This window comes from Danio rerio, chromosome 17, assembly GCF_052040795.2.
Source record: "Danio rerio strain M-AB ecotype USA chromosome 17, GRCz13ab, whole genome shotgun sequence".
NCBI classification, from domain to species: domain Eukaryota; kingdom Metazoa; phylum Chordata; class Actinopteri; order Cypriniformes; family Danionidae; genus Danio; species Danio rerio.
The window spans coordinates 56133880-56149998 of record NC_141037.1 but is presented as its reverse complement, the minus strand read 5'-3'; the positions used below and the strand labels follow the sequence as shown (position 1 = coordinate 56149998).

The 16119-nt window shown below is 41.7% G+C and overlaps 2 protein-coding genes across 4 annotated transcripts in view; one reads left to right on the top strand and one right to left on the bottom strand.

Moving 5' to 3' along the window:
- galnt16 (UDP-N-acetyl-alpha-D-galactosamine:polypeptide N-acetylgalactosaminyltransferase 16) overlaps positions 1-16119 on the bottom strand; it is a 375091-nt gene that overhangs the window by 264163 nt on the left and 94809 nt on the right. The gene's annotated exons all lie outside the window — the stretch shown is intronic.
- Positions 2811-8820, top strand: fosaa (Fos proto-oncogene, AP-1 transcription factor subunit a). 3 transcript variants are annotated; one of them, XM_087291174.1, is made up of 4 exons: positions 2811-3002; positions 3493-3687; positions 3959-4066; positions 7116-8820. In XM_087291174.1, exons 1-4 carry the CDS (start codon positions 2904-2906, stop codon positions 7770-7772), a joined length of 1059 nt encoding a protein of 352 aa, XP_087147300.1. In that variant the 5' UTR covers positions 2811-2903; the 3' UTR covers positions 7773-8820. The 3 variants fall into 3 exon arrangements, with proteins under 3 accessions (XP_087147300.1, XP_087147301.1, XP_087147302.1); XM_087291175.1 differs by having other exon boundaries at positions 3463-3687; XM_087291176.1 differs by lacking the exon at positions 2811-3002 and adding an exon at positions 3134-3337 and having other exon boundaries at positions 3463-3687.

Here is a 16119-nt window from a genome sequence, read left to right as displayed (position 1 = left end):
ATCCAAATAAAGGCTAAAATAACCCAACAAAGCTCCAGATATTTAACCCAACTGGTTAAATTATTAAAAAAAGATGCAAATAAAGGCTAAAATAACCCAACAAAGCTCCAGATATTTAACCCAACTGGTTGGGTTATTAATAAACCCAATAAGGGTTTAAAACAACCTAACAAAGCACCAAATATTTAACCCAACTGGTTGAGTTATTATTAAATAACCCAATAAAGGTTAAAAATAACCCAACAAAGCACCAAATATTTAACCCAACTGGTTAAATTATTAAAAAAGATCCAAATAAAGGCTAAAATAACCCAACAAAGCTCCAGATATTTAACCCAACTGGTTAAATTATTAAAAAAAGATGCAAATAAAGGCTAAAATAACCCAACAAAGCTCCAGATATTTAACCCAACTGGTTGGGTTATTAATAAACCCAATAAGGGTTTAAAACAACCTAACAAAGCACCAAATATTTAACCCAACTGGTTGAGTTATTATTAAATAACCCAATAAAGGTTAAAAATAACCCAACAAAGCACCAAATATTTAACCCAACTGGTTAAGTTATTAAAAATGAGCCCAATAAAGGCTAAAATAACCCAACAAAGCTCCAGATATTTAACCCAACTGGTTAAGTTATTATTAAATAACCCAATAAAGGTTAAAAACAACCTAACAAAGCACCAAATATTTAACCCAACTGGTTGAGTTATTAATAAAAAAACGCAATAAAAGTTAAAAATAACCCAACAAAGCACCGAATATTTACCCTGACTGGTTGGGTTATTAATAAACCCAATAAGGGTTAAAAACTACCCAACAACGCTCCAAATATTTAACCCAACTGGTTGAGTTATTATTAAATAACCCAATAAAGGTTAAAAATAACCCAACAAAGCACCAAATATTTAACCCAACTGGTTGGGTTATTAATAAACCCAATAAAGGTTTAAAACAACCTAACCAACTGGTTAAGTTATTATTAAATAACCCAATAAAGGTTAAAATAACCCAACAAAGCACCAAATATTTAACCCAACTGGTTAAGTTATTAAAAAAGAACCCAATAAAGGCTAAAATAACCCAACAAAGCTCCAGATATTTAACCCAACTGGTTGAGTTATTATTAAATAACCCAATAAAGGTTAAAAACAACCTAACAAAGCACCAAATATTTAACCCAACTGGTTGAGTTATTAATAAAAAACGCAATAAAAGTTAAAAATAACCCAACAAAGCACCGAATATTTACCCTGACTGGGTTATTAATAAACCCAATAAGAGTTAAAAACTACCCAACAACGCTCCAAATATTTAACCCAACTGGTTGAGTTATTATTAAATAACCCAATAAAGGTTAAGAATAACCCAACAAAGCACTAAATATTTAACCCAACTCTTTGAGTTATTATTAAATAACCCAATAAAGGTTAAAAATAACCCAACAAAGCACTAATTAAAAAAGAACCCAATAAAGGCTAAAATAACCCAACAAAGCACCAGATATTTAACCTAACTAGTTGAGTTATTAATAAACCCAATAAAGGTTAAAAACAACCTAACAAAGCACCAAATATTTAACCCAACTGGTTGAGTTATTAATAAACCCAATAAAGGTAAGAAATAACCCAACCAAGCACCAAATATTTTTAACTCAACCCCTGGGTTAAATAAATAACTATTTAAGATACTTATTATTTTATAATAATAAGTATTTTAGAGTGTAATATCGACTCTATTATCGAAGCTGATGCTTTGTTGTTTCAGATTATCTTCAGATGTGAATACAGACGCTGCTACACTGAGTAAATAAACCATATTATTTCCCCTGAGCCTCATTGATTGACCTCTTGTGGAATATTCAGTGTTATCTATAGGCATATTTAATAAAGCGAGCATGTCTCTTTAACACATCAACATGGGACTCGAGGAAAACGTGCTGAATACATAAGTGCATTGCGTCACTGAACATCACGCTCTTAACATTTTGCAGGTTCCTCGTAGAAAATTTGTCCCTGACACAATGGCATCATAACATACGCTTTCCCATTGAGTTTCTGCGCATTTGCATGACTGCGAGGCGTCTAAATGAGAGAAAAACCTAAACGGCGCAACACAGACACATGTTCGACACTGGAATCCCAACACGTAGTTATCCTTATATGGGCATTTTCCTGTTTGACAGTGTTACGTCACTGCATGACGCGGGAGCAGATGCAGACGATGAAACCGAAGGGGTCATGAAATAAGACACGGTGTATTAGATATGCATTTAATTATATATCCCACTGCAAAACGGATTAAATTAATACAGTTAGATCAATAAAGGCATAAGGCAATATTTTCCACATCACTGTCTTATTTACATAAATATAAAAGCTCATTTATATACAATAAAACGTCATTTAATTATCAGACAAGCTGGGCTTCCTATATGTCAAACATGAGCCTCGGTTTGCACGAAATGATCGCATTTTAGAACATGTCATATACACAAAAGTCCTACATTATGCATTTCAGGCTCCATCAGAATTTTATGAATGAACATGTCGAAGAGACCACTTTTATCCGTCTCATAGGGGTTACTGATTCACCGCGCGCAGCTTTAATACAGCAGCGCCAATTTACTCAAACACATTGTTAATTATGAATTAAAATGTAACCATCATGTGCACAAACATACTCTGAAAGCTTATATGCCCCCCTCTTGTGTGCTTTGCAGAGGCGCTCCCCGCGCGAGGAAATGGTTCAGTCCGTTTCATTCATAAAATTCAGACGACTATAAATAGGAGCTCGCGGAGCTGAGTGTCACTTGCCAGGTTTATCAACCTGGAGAGAGCGACTCCAACATCAAGAAGCGAGGCGTCTGGATCATTAAAGCTGGACTCTGGAAGGTATTAGAAATGTTCCCGAGCAAAGAGAAGACTGAGACGGACTCCCCATCCTCTATGGCCGGGGAAACCCGCCCGCAAAAACCGATGGACAGCAGCAGCAGCGCACAGGTATGACTGTCTGTCAGTGCTTTCACTTTCATGCATCAGCAGAAAACCCACTCAGTTGGTGCATGTGGATAATGCATATGCATTATATGATCTGTTTATAATATTAATTATAAAAATGACAATTTTATAAACATTCCCATATGCAATGGCTTTTGAACAGCACGCATTGTTTAATGCTTCATCTGTTTGTCTCACGTTGAATGTGATGTTTTGCATCTTCGCGATGCAGGTGAAGCATTGTAAAGGAAATGCAGCTGTTCATTGAGAAAAATAAACCCATTGAGGAGAGCCCACAGCGGCTCTGCGTAAGCATTGACGTCAGAGACAATGCAAAAGTTAAATATTGATCAGGAGACTATTTTTAGATCCTCGAGTGTATTTAAAGCTGAACTCTCAAAAAGATCACCACTGTCAATTATAGAGTATGATTTACAAATGTTTTTATCTGTAATACTAACAGCGGAATTTATTATGTCCATCGCGGTCGCAGGGCGAGTCTCCGGGCGCGTTCGTCCCGACGGTCACAGCGATCTCCAGCACCCCAGACCTGCAGTGGATGGTCCAGCCGACCATCATCACCTCCGTGTCTCCGTCTCAAGGCAGGACCGACAGCAATGAACCGGCAAAGAGCAAACCAGCGGGAAACAAAGGGAAATGCGCTGCGCGGAAGAGCAAGAGCGAGCAGGTAGACTCTGCATTCACTGCATGCTCCGAGTGTGTGGGATTGATGGGGATGCAGCTCTTGCTCTGGCATGTTGCCTAGACCGCCAGCATCCACTTTATATTCAGGTCACAGCGAGTCTGCAACAATAGACTATTTTTAGACGCATTGCAGTGCGCGTTTGCCATTGGTGTTTAGTTGGAGGATAGAAGTCATGCTTTTTTCTGGTTTGTTGTTGTTGTTGACCGCATTGATTGCTCGTGATGACAAGCGCAATTGGTCTCGCTTTGTGCAGCTCTCTCCTGAGGAAGAGGAGAAGAAGAGGATCAGGAGAGAGAGGAATAAAATGGCTGCAGCGAAGTGCCGCAACAGACGGAGAGAGCTCACCGACACGCTCCAGGCCGTGAGTGCAGACAACACCACACTAACATTCAGCCCTGAAAGCTGCACTTCATCACCCTGGAGAACAAAACTGTGTATATAGGGTGCATCTGTGGGAAATAATATGATGTACACTGCGAACAAATGCTTTTCTTAAATTCTTTTTAGAGTTTTTGTCTTGTTTCTAGTCCAAATATCTAAATCAAGAAGCATCTTCTAGACAAGCAAAACATATTGTCTTGTTTTGAGAAATAATATGGCAATATTAAGTGAGTTTTTCCTTAAAACAAGCAAAATAATCCGCCAATGGGGTAAGCAAAATAATCTTGTTTTTTCTTTTGACTTAAGATTATTTTTATTTAGTTGTAACACATGCTTAAAAAGGCAGATTACACAATTAATTTTAATTTAGTTTACTTTAAATAGCTTTTCTCAGTACCTAGCTCAATTATTTTTTTATTATTTTTGTTTATTTATTTATTGGTTAAACACATTTGAATTAATTTGGATTATTATCCATTATTATACAATGCATTTATTTGTAGTATTAGCAATAAAATATTTTTATCTTTAAAAAAATTATATTAAAATTTCATTTTATGTAAAAAGTTCTCAACATTACCCTCAAAATTAAAAAAAAAAAATGTGTTACTGTAGTTTCATTGGTGTCAAACAGTGTGTGGCTTAATTGTAACACCCTGTTACAACGAACCTTGCTGTGTCACGTCTTCCTCAAAACTGGCTGGCGGACACTGTGGCTGCGTCCGAAACCGCCTACTACTCAGTAGGTACTGCATTTGAATTTAAACGTACAACTCGGCCGTTAGAAAAGTACGTTCTATACAGTATGAATGTGAAAAGTATGAATTCGGACATACTACATCCGCCATTTTGTCATGGTCACGTGACCTACGTGCGTCAGTTGCGTCGCTTTACTTCCATTAATGAATTCGCTCGCGGGGCATCATGGGATAGCGCAGCATGCATGGGATGCGCACTCCGGAATCTCGCCGGAAGTATTAAGTCATCCGGGTACTTTTCGCATACTGATTTTCGAATTCTATGAATTCGGACATACTACTCGGCTCACATACTGATTTTAGCGTACTATATAGTATGGAAGTATGCGGTTTCGGACGCAGCCTATGAATGTGAAAAGTATGAATGGAATTCGGACGTACTACATCCGCCATTTTGACAAGGTCACGTGACCTACCTGCATCAATTGCGTCGCTTTACTCCCATTCATGAATTCGCTCGCGGAGCGTCATGGGATAGCACAGTATGCATGGGATGCGCACTCTAGAATCTCACCGGAAGTAGTAAGTCATCCGGGTACATCTCGCATACTGATCGTCGAATTCTATGAATTCGGACATACTACTCGGCTTACATACTGATTTTAGCGTACGATATAGTATGGAAGTATGCGGTTTCGGACGCAGCCTGTGTGTTTTACATCTTTCAAAATGGTTTCAACGTTTAGCCTAGAAGACGGTAATCACAGCAATATAAGATTTTACTAACATACTTTCACAGAATTTGTTAAACAAAAAAAATATCGACCATAATAAAAATACTTTTATGCCACTTTTTGGCAGGAAGACATCTGCCGACTCTGTGGTGAAAACCTCGGAAGCATGCCATGGTTAACCCTGAGCAAATACCTTAAAACTCTGTTACATTTTACCCTGCGTTACTTTTTATAGTCTCAGTGTGCACGCTTAACTCTGAGTTGGTCAACTCCAAGTCATACAACAGCCCAAAATCAAACAACATGCGCTAGACATCAAAGGCACAAATCTGAAAATTCTGTCGACATTTAGGCCCTGATTACACTGTCAGGTCTTAATGCCCAATTCGGATTTGTTGCCTACATCTGATTTTTTTTGCCTGCCCGTTACCACGTTCATTTAATCGTGACCCCTATCTGATTCATGTGTTAACACTTGCCATACAATTTACAAAGTCATGCATGCGTAAAGGCGGGTTCTAGCATCTGTGCCACACTAGCCCCGATGGAAGATATTGTCTTGCTTTTAGTTCTGTGAAATATGCGAAGATCGCCCAACTTTAAAATGATTTTGAGGTGGAGGAGGAAGGAAAGGGTCGCAATCGCTGCTTGTGTCTGTGGCAGGGGTCACCGATCTTGTTCCTGGAGGTCCGGTGCCCTGCAGGGTTCTGCTCCAACTTGCCTCAACACACCTGCCTGGGTGTTTCAAGTATACCTAGCAAGACCTTTACTAGCTTGATCAGGTGTGTTTGATTAGGGTTGGAGCTAAAATCTGCTGGACACTGGACCTCCAGGAACAAGTTCGGTGATCCCTGGTGGATGGTTTATATATTGTGTCCTCCACTATTCAGAGGAATTTTTGGGTACGAGAGAGATCTCAGGTCTGGTTGGAGTGAATTGTGGTGACTGGCTATTTTCCTCCTCTGTTGTTGTTGTTTACCGTGTCTCCACATGCTTTTTTTTCTACGTCATTAAACTGCAGAGAAGTACCACATTGTCGCAAGTTTAATGACGTACAAATGCCTCAGTAAATCCGATCTGCCTGTTTACATGATAGTTGCATTGTCACACTGATTTATATCTGATTTATTTCCACATATGAAGGAGGCCTGAAACCGATCTCTGAAAATCCGATTGCGTGCATTTTTTTGTGTTTACACAGTCGTAGAACAAATCCGATCTGTCACATATGAACAAAAAATCTCAATTGGGTCATATTTAACTTGCCGTGTAAACGGGGTTTTAGTCTCCCGTCACTTTCTCAAGACCTTTTTGACTTTCTTCTATTGAACAGAAAATATATTTTAAAGAAAGCTGGTAGCCTTGACTCCCATAGTATTTGTTTTTACTACCGTGGGAGTCAGTGAATACAGATTTGTTTTTCTCCCAAAATATTTTCGTTTGTGTTCAACAGTAGAAAGAAACTCAGTTTTGGAAACAGTTTTGACTTGGGAAAGAGAGTCAATAGTTAATTTTCAGTGTACGCCATAAAGTTTCTGAAAATATCAAGTTGATTTATCTCTGTCAGTGGTTTATAATCCTTTTTTATTTTCTCCAGGAAACAGACAAGCTAGAAGAAGACAAAGCTGCCCTCCAGGCTGAAATCGAGAGCCTCCTGAAGGAGAAGGAGCGGCTGGAGTATGTCCTGGCCTCTCATAAACCTCTTTGCCAAATGCCCGAAGAGCTGGACTGCTTGTTCCCTGAGTCCCCTCAGCCTCTTCCCGCTCCAGAATCGTCCAGCAAACTCCCAGAGGACAGTCCGCAAGATGCCGCCTCACTGCAGGACCTGGAGATCCCTACAGTACCGTCAAGCGCCATTTCTGGGAACTCCAACATCCTGCTGTGCTCCAGTGCGGAGGTCAGCTTGTGCGACCTGGAGCCGTCTCTGGATGTCAGGGACGAGCTTCTGGCCGGCAGCGGTGGGGATGATGATCGTGTTTCGGCTCGCTCCGTCCCAGACATCGACCTAAGCGGCTCGCTGGGAATCACAGACTGGGAGACGCTCTACAAGTCAGTGGCCAATGATCTGGAGCCTTTGAGCACCCCAGTGGTGAGCACTTCCACCCCCACCTGCAGCAACTACCTGTCCGTGTTTACCTTCGCCTGCCCTGAGCTGGACTCCCTGGCCGAGGGACTGGACGTTTGCAAAGGTGGCGTGACCAAAGCAGAGTCTAGCGTCGATATCCTCAACTCTCCAACCCTTCTTGCCTTATAAATGTACATGAAAAAGGTCGTTGCACACTGAAGTCCGAAATTCTCATATGCATTTTTTCGTGTCTGAAAAATTCGTCACACACACAAACTTGCCGAGTCTGATGCATATTAATTTTTCTGATAAAACACAAAACATTTAACAGTCAATTCAAGCAGTGATGCTTTGTTCTCCTCAAAGGAGGAAGGAACGTTCACCTCCTTCTCAAACACCTGTGTGGGATTATCCCGAAATGCAGAATCTGTTTCAGGAAATGAGTGGCAGTTCAATACTTTGCTTGTGATACTTCAGTCACATAAAACACATTTCCGTTCATAAACGAATCTTGAACAGAGACTTCAGTCTCTTCAGTCTATACAAGGGACGGGCAAACGCTGTCCTGGAGGGCCGGTGTCTTGCAGTTTTGCTTCTACGCTAATCAACCACACCTGAACATGCTAATCAGTGTATTCAAGATCACTAGAAAGCTATAGGCAGCAGGTGTGTTTGTTTAGGGTGGAAGCAGGGCACTGGACCTCCAGGACCGAGTTTGCCCATCCCTAGTCTATAAAGTAGTCCATAACACAGGTGTTCCTGGAGAGCCGCAACTCAGCACAGTTCCAGCCCTAATTAAACACAGCTGATCAAACTAACTGAGTCATTTAGGCTTGTTTGAAATCTACAGGTAAAGCTTGTTTATACTTTAGCATCCAGCGATCGCCTTGAAGATTGCTCGTAGTCATGCATTTATACTTCTGCATGCTGTTTGTGTTGCTCTGCTATAGCACTTCCGAAACGCTAGCTGGCAGTAGGTGTTATGCTCCTCTGTGTCAAGCTTCTTCAGAAGTGTTTAGTTTTTTCTGAACGCTACCTCAATGTACAAGTAGCTAAAACTTGCTCATTCAGATGCGGGAACTGGCGGACTTGCAACAACTAGAAATCATAAGGTAAACACAAATCAAAAGTCTTGTTCTGGAGCTCCATCATGCGACTCGACACTTTAGAACACTCGCTCCATCAGGCTCGCAGGCTGGCTATCAGCATTGCCCACACTTGTCACAGCTACCAAGCCGACCAATCACAGAGCTTGTGCTACGTGTCTCTGTACGGTGCAGTTACATTTTTTGAGAGGCTATGCAACAGCTCGAAGGCTGCGCCGGACTATACACGTAAGCTTGGCATAGATGTATAAATCATCCTTCAGTGTACTGATACATGGTTGAAACTAAACTGTGCAGGATTGCGGCCCATCAGAAACTGAATTTGACATCCCTGCATCCCTGCTACAGAAGTGTTTCTCAACCATCCACCACACGCATTACTATACGACAGCATTCTGCATTGACTTTTGCTCGTATGGTGGCTCTGAACTGTCAAAACACCTCTCAAAATACTTATATGGATACAAAAAACTAAAGAGTTCAGACTCACAAAAGTTTCTAAGCAAGTGTGTAAATACATTTGACCCAACGTGAGGTCGAATTTATTCTTTAGCGTGCGAAAATTTCTTTGTTCTCCTCAAAGGAGGAAGGAGCGTTCACCTCCTTTTCAAACACCTGAGGGGGATTATCCTGAAATGCAAAGTGTGTTTCAGGAAATCAGTAGAAGTTTGATACTTTGCTTGTGATACTTCAGTCACATAACACACCTTTACGGTCATAAACGAATCTTGAACAGAGACTCCAGTCTATATCAGGGATAGGCAAACTCTGTCTTGGAGGGCCGCTTGTCTTGCAGAGGTTTGCTTCTTCAGAGTTTATGCTAATCAACCACACCTGGACATGCTAATCACTGTATTCAAGATCACTAGAGAGCTATTGACCTTATTTTCAAATGCGGAAGTGCGCCTGTTTTCGCGATTGTCTTAGAACTTCCGTTTCAGTCGCCTATGGGAGAAATGACAAGGAATAATAAATGCCAAAAAACGGTCAAACTACTTACATTTTACATTTACATTTAGTCATTTAGCAGACGCTTTTATCCAAAGCGACTTACAAATGAGGACAAGGAAGCAATTTACACAACTAAGAGCAACAATGAATAAGTGCTATAGGCAAGTTTCAGGTCTGTAAAGTCTAAGAAGGGAAGTATTAGTAGTTTTTTTTTTTTTTTGGTACAGTTAGTGTGATATTCAGAGAGGCAATTGCAGATTAGGAAGTGTAGTGGAAACTAAATAGTTGAGTTTTTAGTCGTTTCTTGAAAGTAGCGAGTGACTCTGCTGTTCTGATGCAGTTAGGGAGTTCATTCCACCAACTGGGCAGATTGAGCGTGAGCGTTCGCGAAAGTGATTTCTTCCCTCTTTGGGATGGAACCACGAGGCGACGTTCATTCACAGAACGCAAGTTTCTGGAGGGCACATACATCTGCAGAAGTGAGAGCAGATAAGAAGGAGCAAAGCCAGAAGTCACTTTGTAGGCAAACATCAGAGCTTTGAATTTGATGCGAGCAGCAACTGGCAGCCAGTGCAAACGGATGAGCAGCGGAGTGACATGTGCTCGTTTATGTTCACTGAAGACCACTCGTGCTGAGCATTCTGGAGCAGTTGAAGAGGCTTGATAGAGTTAGCTGGAAGCCCAGCTAGTAGAGAGTTGCAGTAATCCAGTTTGGAGAGAACAAGAGCTTGAACAAGGAGTTGAGCTGCATGTTCAGATAAGAAGGGTCGGATCTTTCTGATGTTATAGGGTGCGAATCTGCACGATCGAGCAGTTCTAGAAATGTGGTCAGAGAAGTTTAGTTGGTCATCAATCGTTACTCCAAGGCTTTTCACCATTTTGGATGCAGTAATGGTTGCCCATCAATCTGGATTGAAAAGTTATGGTGTAGAGTCGAGTTGGCAGAAATTACAAGCATTTCCGTTTTTGCGAGGTTCAGCTGAAGATGATGATCTTTCATCCAGTGTGAAATATCCAACAGGCAGGCTGAGATGCGAGCTGGAACCGAGGGATCATCAGGATGAAAAGAGACGTATAGCTGGGTATCGTCAGCATAGCAGTGGTAGGAGAATCCATGTCTCTGGATGACTGGTCCTAGAGATGATGTATAGATGGAGAAGAGAGGTGGCCCAAGAACAGAGCCTTGAGGTACCCCAGTGTTTAGATGCTGTAGGTTGGACACCTCTCCCCTCCAAGACACCCTGAATGACCTGTCAGTGAGGTACTTGCTCTACAAACAAATGTTTGTATGACTATACAGACCAAGTAGAATAATACAACAAGGAAATATCAGTTTGCAACATCAAACAACGAAACGAGCAGTTTTTAATGTCTAAAAATGAATGGAAGTGAATGAGACCGGAAGTCTCGTGCCAAAAAGATTCAAATGGCAGCGCCCGCTCGTCTGCGGAGAATAAGGTCAATAGGCAGGTGTGTTTGTTTATGGTGGGAGCAGGGCATCTCCTAGTCTATACAGTAGTCTACAGCACAGGTGTCAAACTGAGCAGCTCTGCACAGTTTAGTTCCAACACTAATTAAACACACCTGAGCAAACCTACTGAGTCCTTCAGGCTTGTTTGAAACCTACAAGTAAAGCCGTGGTCACACTGCACCTTTTTTGCCACATAGACCAGGCATGTGCACAGATAGGGCTCAACCTGCACATGCCCTTTTTTCTTTTGGATAAAAAGTTCCCTTCCAAAATGAACTAAAGTGCGCTCTTCAGTCCGCGACTGTCAACCAGATCCCCTCTCCTCGCTCTGCGGTTCGCGGTCGTCTCTCACCAACCCCCCTCATCATCCAACCCCCCACACTTTTCGGTTTTCTCAGCACAAGCCCCTTGGACACTCTCTGCACGATACTGACAAGGACTTCCATTCATACGCAAGCGAATGCGGCAGACCGGAATCGCATGTCGTGTGACATATTTCGCAGTACGCTGCATTCGAAAGTTCAAGCTTGGTGAACTCTGACCTGCGAAATCGCATCATGTGACCACATGAGATCAATCAAAGATTAAAACATGACCTCTCTGGACCCAAATAAAAAATATGGACCAATCGCTCGCTCGCTAATCATCTAGTTTAATCCCATCCCCTTTTTCAGCGCCGTACGACACATTTTTGCATGCTCAAACTCTAGTTTGACCACGGCATAAGTGTGTTAAAGCAGGGTTGGAACTAAACTGTGTAGAGTTGTGGCCCTCCTGGAACTGAATTCGACACCCCTGGTCTACAGCAGTGTTTCTCAACCCTCCACCACATTCTGTCTTTATATCACGCATTATTATAAAGTGCATTCTGCATTTTGACTTTTGCTTGCACGGTGGCTCTGAACTGTCAAAACACCTTTTAAAACGCGTTCTCAAAAAGAGTTCAATCCCGACCTGAATTTTTTAACAACATATGAAAGTTTCTGAGCCCGTGTGTAAATACATTTGACCAGGGATCACCAAGCTTGTTCCTGGAGGGCCGGTGTCCTGCAGATTGTAGCTCCAACCTTAATCAAACACACCTGATCAAGCTAATCAAGGTCTTACTAGGTATACTTGAAACACTCAGGCAGGTGTGTTGAGGCAAGTTGGAGCAGAACCCTGCAGGGACACCGGCCCTCCAGGAATGAGATTGGTGACCCCTACATTTGACCCAACGTGAGGTCGAATTTATTTTTTAACGTGCGAAAATTTCAGATTCAGTGTGCAATGACTAACTGATGTAACGTCACGATATTGTTCTTAATATCTATGGGATATCACGGTGTTATGATGTCCAGATGTGTGATGTTGGTGTGAAGCCAGCTGTTCTATGGCTGCTGCTGCGTCCATGTATTGTGTGCGGGACGGGGGTTTACTTTCTTCCAGATACATTCGATGTAGCCTAAATACAAGAGCATGGATAATTATCTTTACGAGCAGATATGAACTATGCTCCAGTTTGAAACGCATGCACGAGATATCATGAGTTTATATATATATAGTTATATATATAAATATATATACCATATATAGTATATATGTATCAGTTCCATATTTGTTTGATCTGGTGCTAAGTTCAGTGGAATTGACTGCAGTTTTGTGTTCGTTTTCTATGGCAATAGGTTATCGACTCGTGTTGTGCTTGAATATAACAGCCATCCGACTTCTCGCATACCTCAGTGTCATCATTCAGCCGTGTTTTCACATTGTTTTTACATGTTTAGAGTTTTCCATGAAAACATCCAGTGCTATATCGATGGAGATGTATTTTATGATAATTTATTTTTCTACATTTTAAATTTGACGTCTTCGTCAAATGAAAAGAGCAAAAATGAGCATTGATTGCTGAATAAATATTCAACGATATACAACCATGCGGGTGGTGTTTTGTGTCCTTTTTTTGGAAATAAATGGCAAAAAGGATGTACTAAATCAGTTATTCCTACACCAGTAAATTCAGTTGGATTTTATATTTTTGGATTATTAAAGCTGCCAACAAGTAAACATTTCAATTGGTACACTCACCAGCTACACCTTACTAATGTTGGGTTGGACCCACTTTTGCCTTCAGAACTGCCTCAATCCTTCATGGAATAGATTCAACAAGGCACTGGAAATATTCCTCAGAGATTTTGCTCCATATTGACATGATAGCATAACACAGTTGCTGCAGATTTGTCGGCTGCACATCCATGATGCGTTCTCCCATTCCACCACATCTCAAAGATACTCTATTGGATCGAATTCTGGGGACTGTGGAGGCCATTTGAGTACAGTGAACTCATTGTCATGTTCAAGAAACCAGTCTGAGATGATTGGCGCTTTATAACATGGTGTGTTATCCTGCTGGAAGTAGCCATCAGAAGATGGAGACACTGTGGCCATAAAGGTCTGGACACGGTCAGCAACAATACTCAGGTAGGCTGTGGTGTTGACACCATGCTCAATTGGTACTAATGAGCCCATGAATAGATAGAGGAGGCCCATGAACGCAGGTTCAAGAAATATCAACTTGAGAGCCAGGAGAATGGATGGATCGCCTGAAATTTAGCAGTAGAGGTGGGTTTTAGGGGGTTTGCGGGGCAGTCACTCTGGAGAGCTCTTGGGCTGCTGGGAATTGAAGGGATGGCCAGGAAATGGCTTGCAGGAAAGGTCACTGAAGAGGCGGAAGCAACATCTTGCTGGATTTGGCTACAAAGAGAGGTTTAGTGGAAAAGCCAACCTGTTGAAAGACAAACCATATCATAGAGTTGGGTGGTGGTCAGCAGGAGTAGATCCAGGCGAGCCCTCCCAAGGTGTCAATGGCTTAAATCGGTGAAACACCAAGGAGGGTGCCCATCTAATGACCGGCTGTAACCACCAACCCTTATATTAACCCTACAGGCAGAGTACCTGTAAAGGTGGGCCAGTTGCGATGGTCCCGTTGTATTTTGCATATAGCACAAAGTGTGCCAAGAAAATATCCCCCACACCATTACCAGCCTGATCTCATGAGAAAACGTAAGTATTTTACGTTTTGCCAGTTTAGTGGCTAATTCGTACGAATTCGTACGAGTTCAGTCGTACGAAATGGTACGATTTTAAAAAGGAGGCGTGGCACCTGACCCCACCCCTAACCCCAACCGTCATTGGGGGATGAGCAAATCGTACTAAATTGTACGAATTAGATAGTACGAATTCATATGAATTAGCCACTAAATGAAAAACTTACGAATTGCCGTGAGATTGTGTTGCCATTACACCACCACCACCAGCCTGAGCTGCTGATACAAGGCAGGATGGATCCATGCTTTTATGTTGTTGATGCCAAACTCTGACCTGGCAATCCGAATGTGGCAGCAGAAATCAAGACTCATCAAACCAGGCAACGTTTCTCCAATCTTCTGTTGTTCAATTGTAGTGAACCTGTGTGAATTGACCATACGTAGTAGTGATGCATGAATGGCGGTTATATCCGCGGGCACTGCGGATAATCCGCGGGTCGGGTAATAAAAAATACATTATGATTAATTGCAGGTCGGTTGCGGGTGAATGTAGCAGGACATGGCAGTGGACACTGAAAAAAGCAGAGAGTGGGTTTTGCAGAATGGGAAGATGAGATGCCCAAAATAATGGATAAAGTGCAAGAGTTGCCTACTGTTCAAACTTTCAGTTAGAGGAGTCCTCAGAGGAAAATCTGCTCTCGTTCTGGGAAAAACAAGATTGCCTATTTCCACAACTGCAGCGCCTTGCGAGGAGAATCTTGTGCATTCCTTCAACAAGCGGTGAAAGCTAACGCTCATTTAGTGCAGCTGGCTGCGTTTTGGAGGCGAGGTAGAATCGCCCGAATTTAGGCACAGTAGAAGCTGATCTTTTTTTTTGCACAGTGCAAAGATAAAGGCCAAGTGGCCCAACTAGGCTGAAGTGGCACCCTTTTTGTTATCTTGTTCCTGTATCTGTAAAAGCTAAAATGTCTTAATTTTACTTTCTGTATTTGAAAATGAAGAAAATGTCGTCTAAAGACAAACTTCATTCATTTTCTTGTCGGCTTAGTCCCTTTATTAATCTGGGGTCGCCACAGAGGAATGAACCGCCAACTTATCCAGCAAGTTTTTACGCAGCGGATGCCCTTCCAGCCGCAACCCATCTCTGGGAAACATACACACACACACTCATACACTACGGACAATTTAGCCTACCCAATTCACCTGTACCGCATGTCTTTGGACTGTGGGGGAAACCGGAGGAAACCCACGCGAACATGAGGAGAACATGCAAACTCCACACAGAAACGCCAACTGAGCCAATCTTTTTGCTGTGAGGCGAACGTGCTACCCACTGCGCCACTGCGTCGCCTTAAAGACAAACTTTTGTTTTTATAAATAAATATTAATTTAAAAACTTTTACAATTAACGTAGGCTATTATTTTACTTTCAAAGATGCGCAGATTAGCTCACTGAATCTGCTGTTAATATCCACGGTGACCTATCATCATGCCTAAAACAAAGAATCAGGTGACTGTGATTGTGGTTACTATGAGAGAGGATAACCAGCCTGGGGTGCGTTTCCCAAAACCATCGTTAGCCAACTAAGGTCACAAATTCCGCCGTTACAAACATAGTTTGTTGATTTGCCGTACCCCAAATACATCGTTCCAACGAATATTTGCAAGCTGCGTCGCAAACTTGTGCACTTGCAACTACACATCTGGAGCTGTAGTTAGAAACATAGTTCCTGGCTGTGTTCTATTCCAAGTTATCCCCCCTATGACCTATTTTTTTAGAACATTCTAACATTCAAAGTTGGAATGATTAAAAATAAAAAAGCATTAAGGTCATCTCTCTCAGGTGTAATTTGCTTTCAAACTATTTTTCCAGTTCAGTTTTAGCGATCTTCATGTTTACAATTGTGCTCCCTTCGCAGTGCACTCTTGAAAACATTGATGTCATTTTGAACAAAGCCTCATGTTGAAAGCTAAAGGTGACC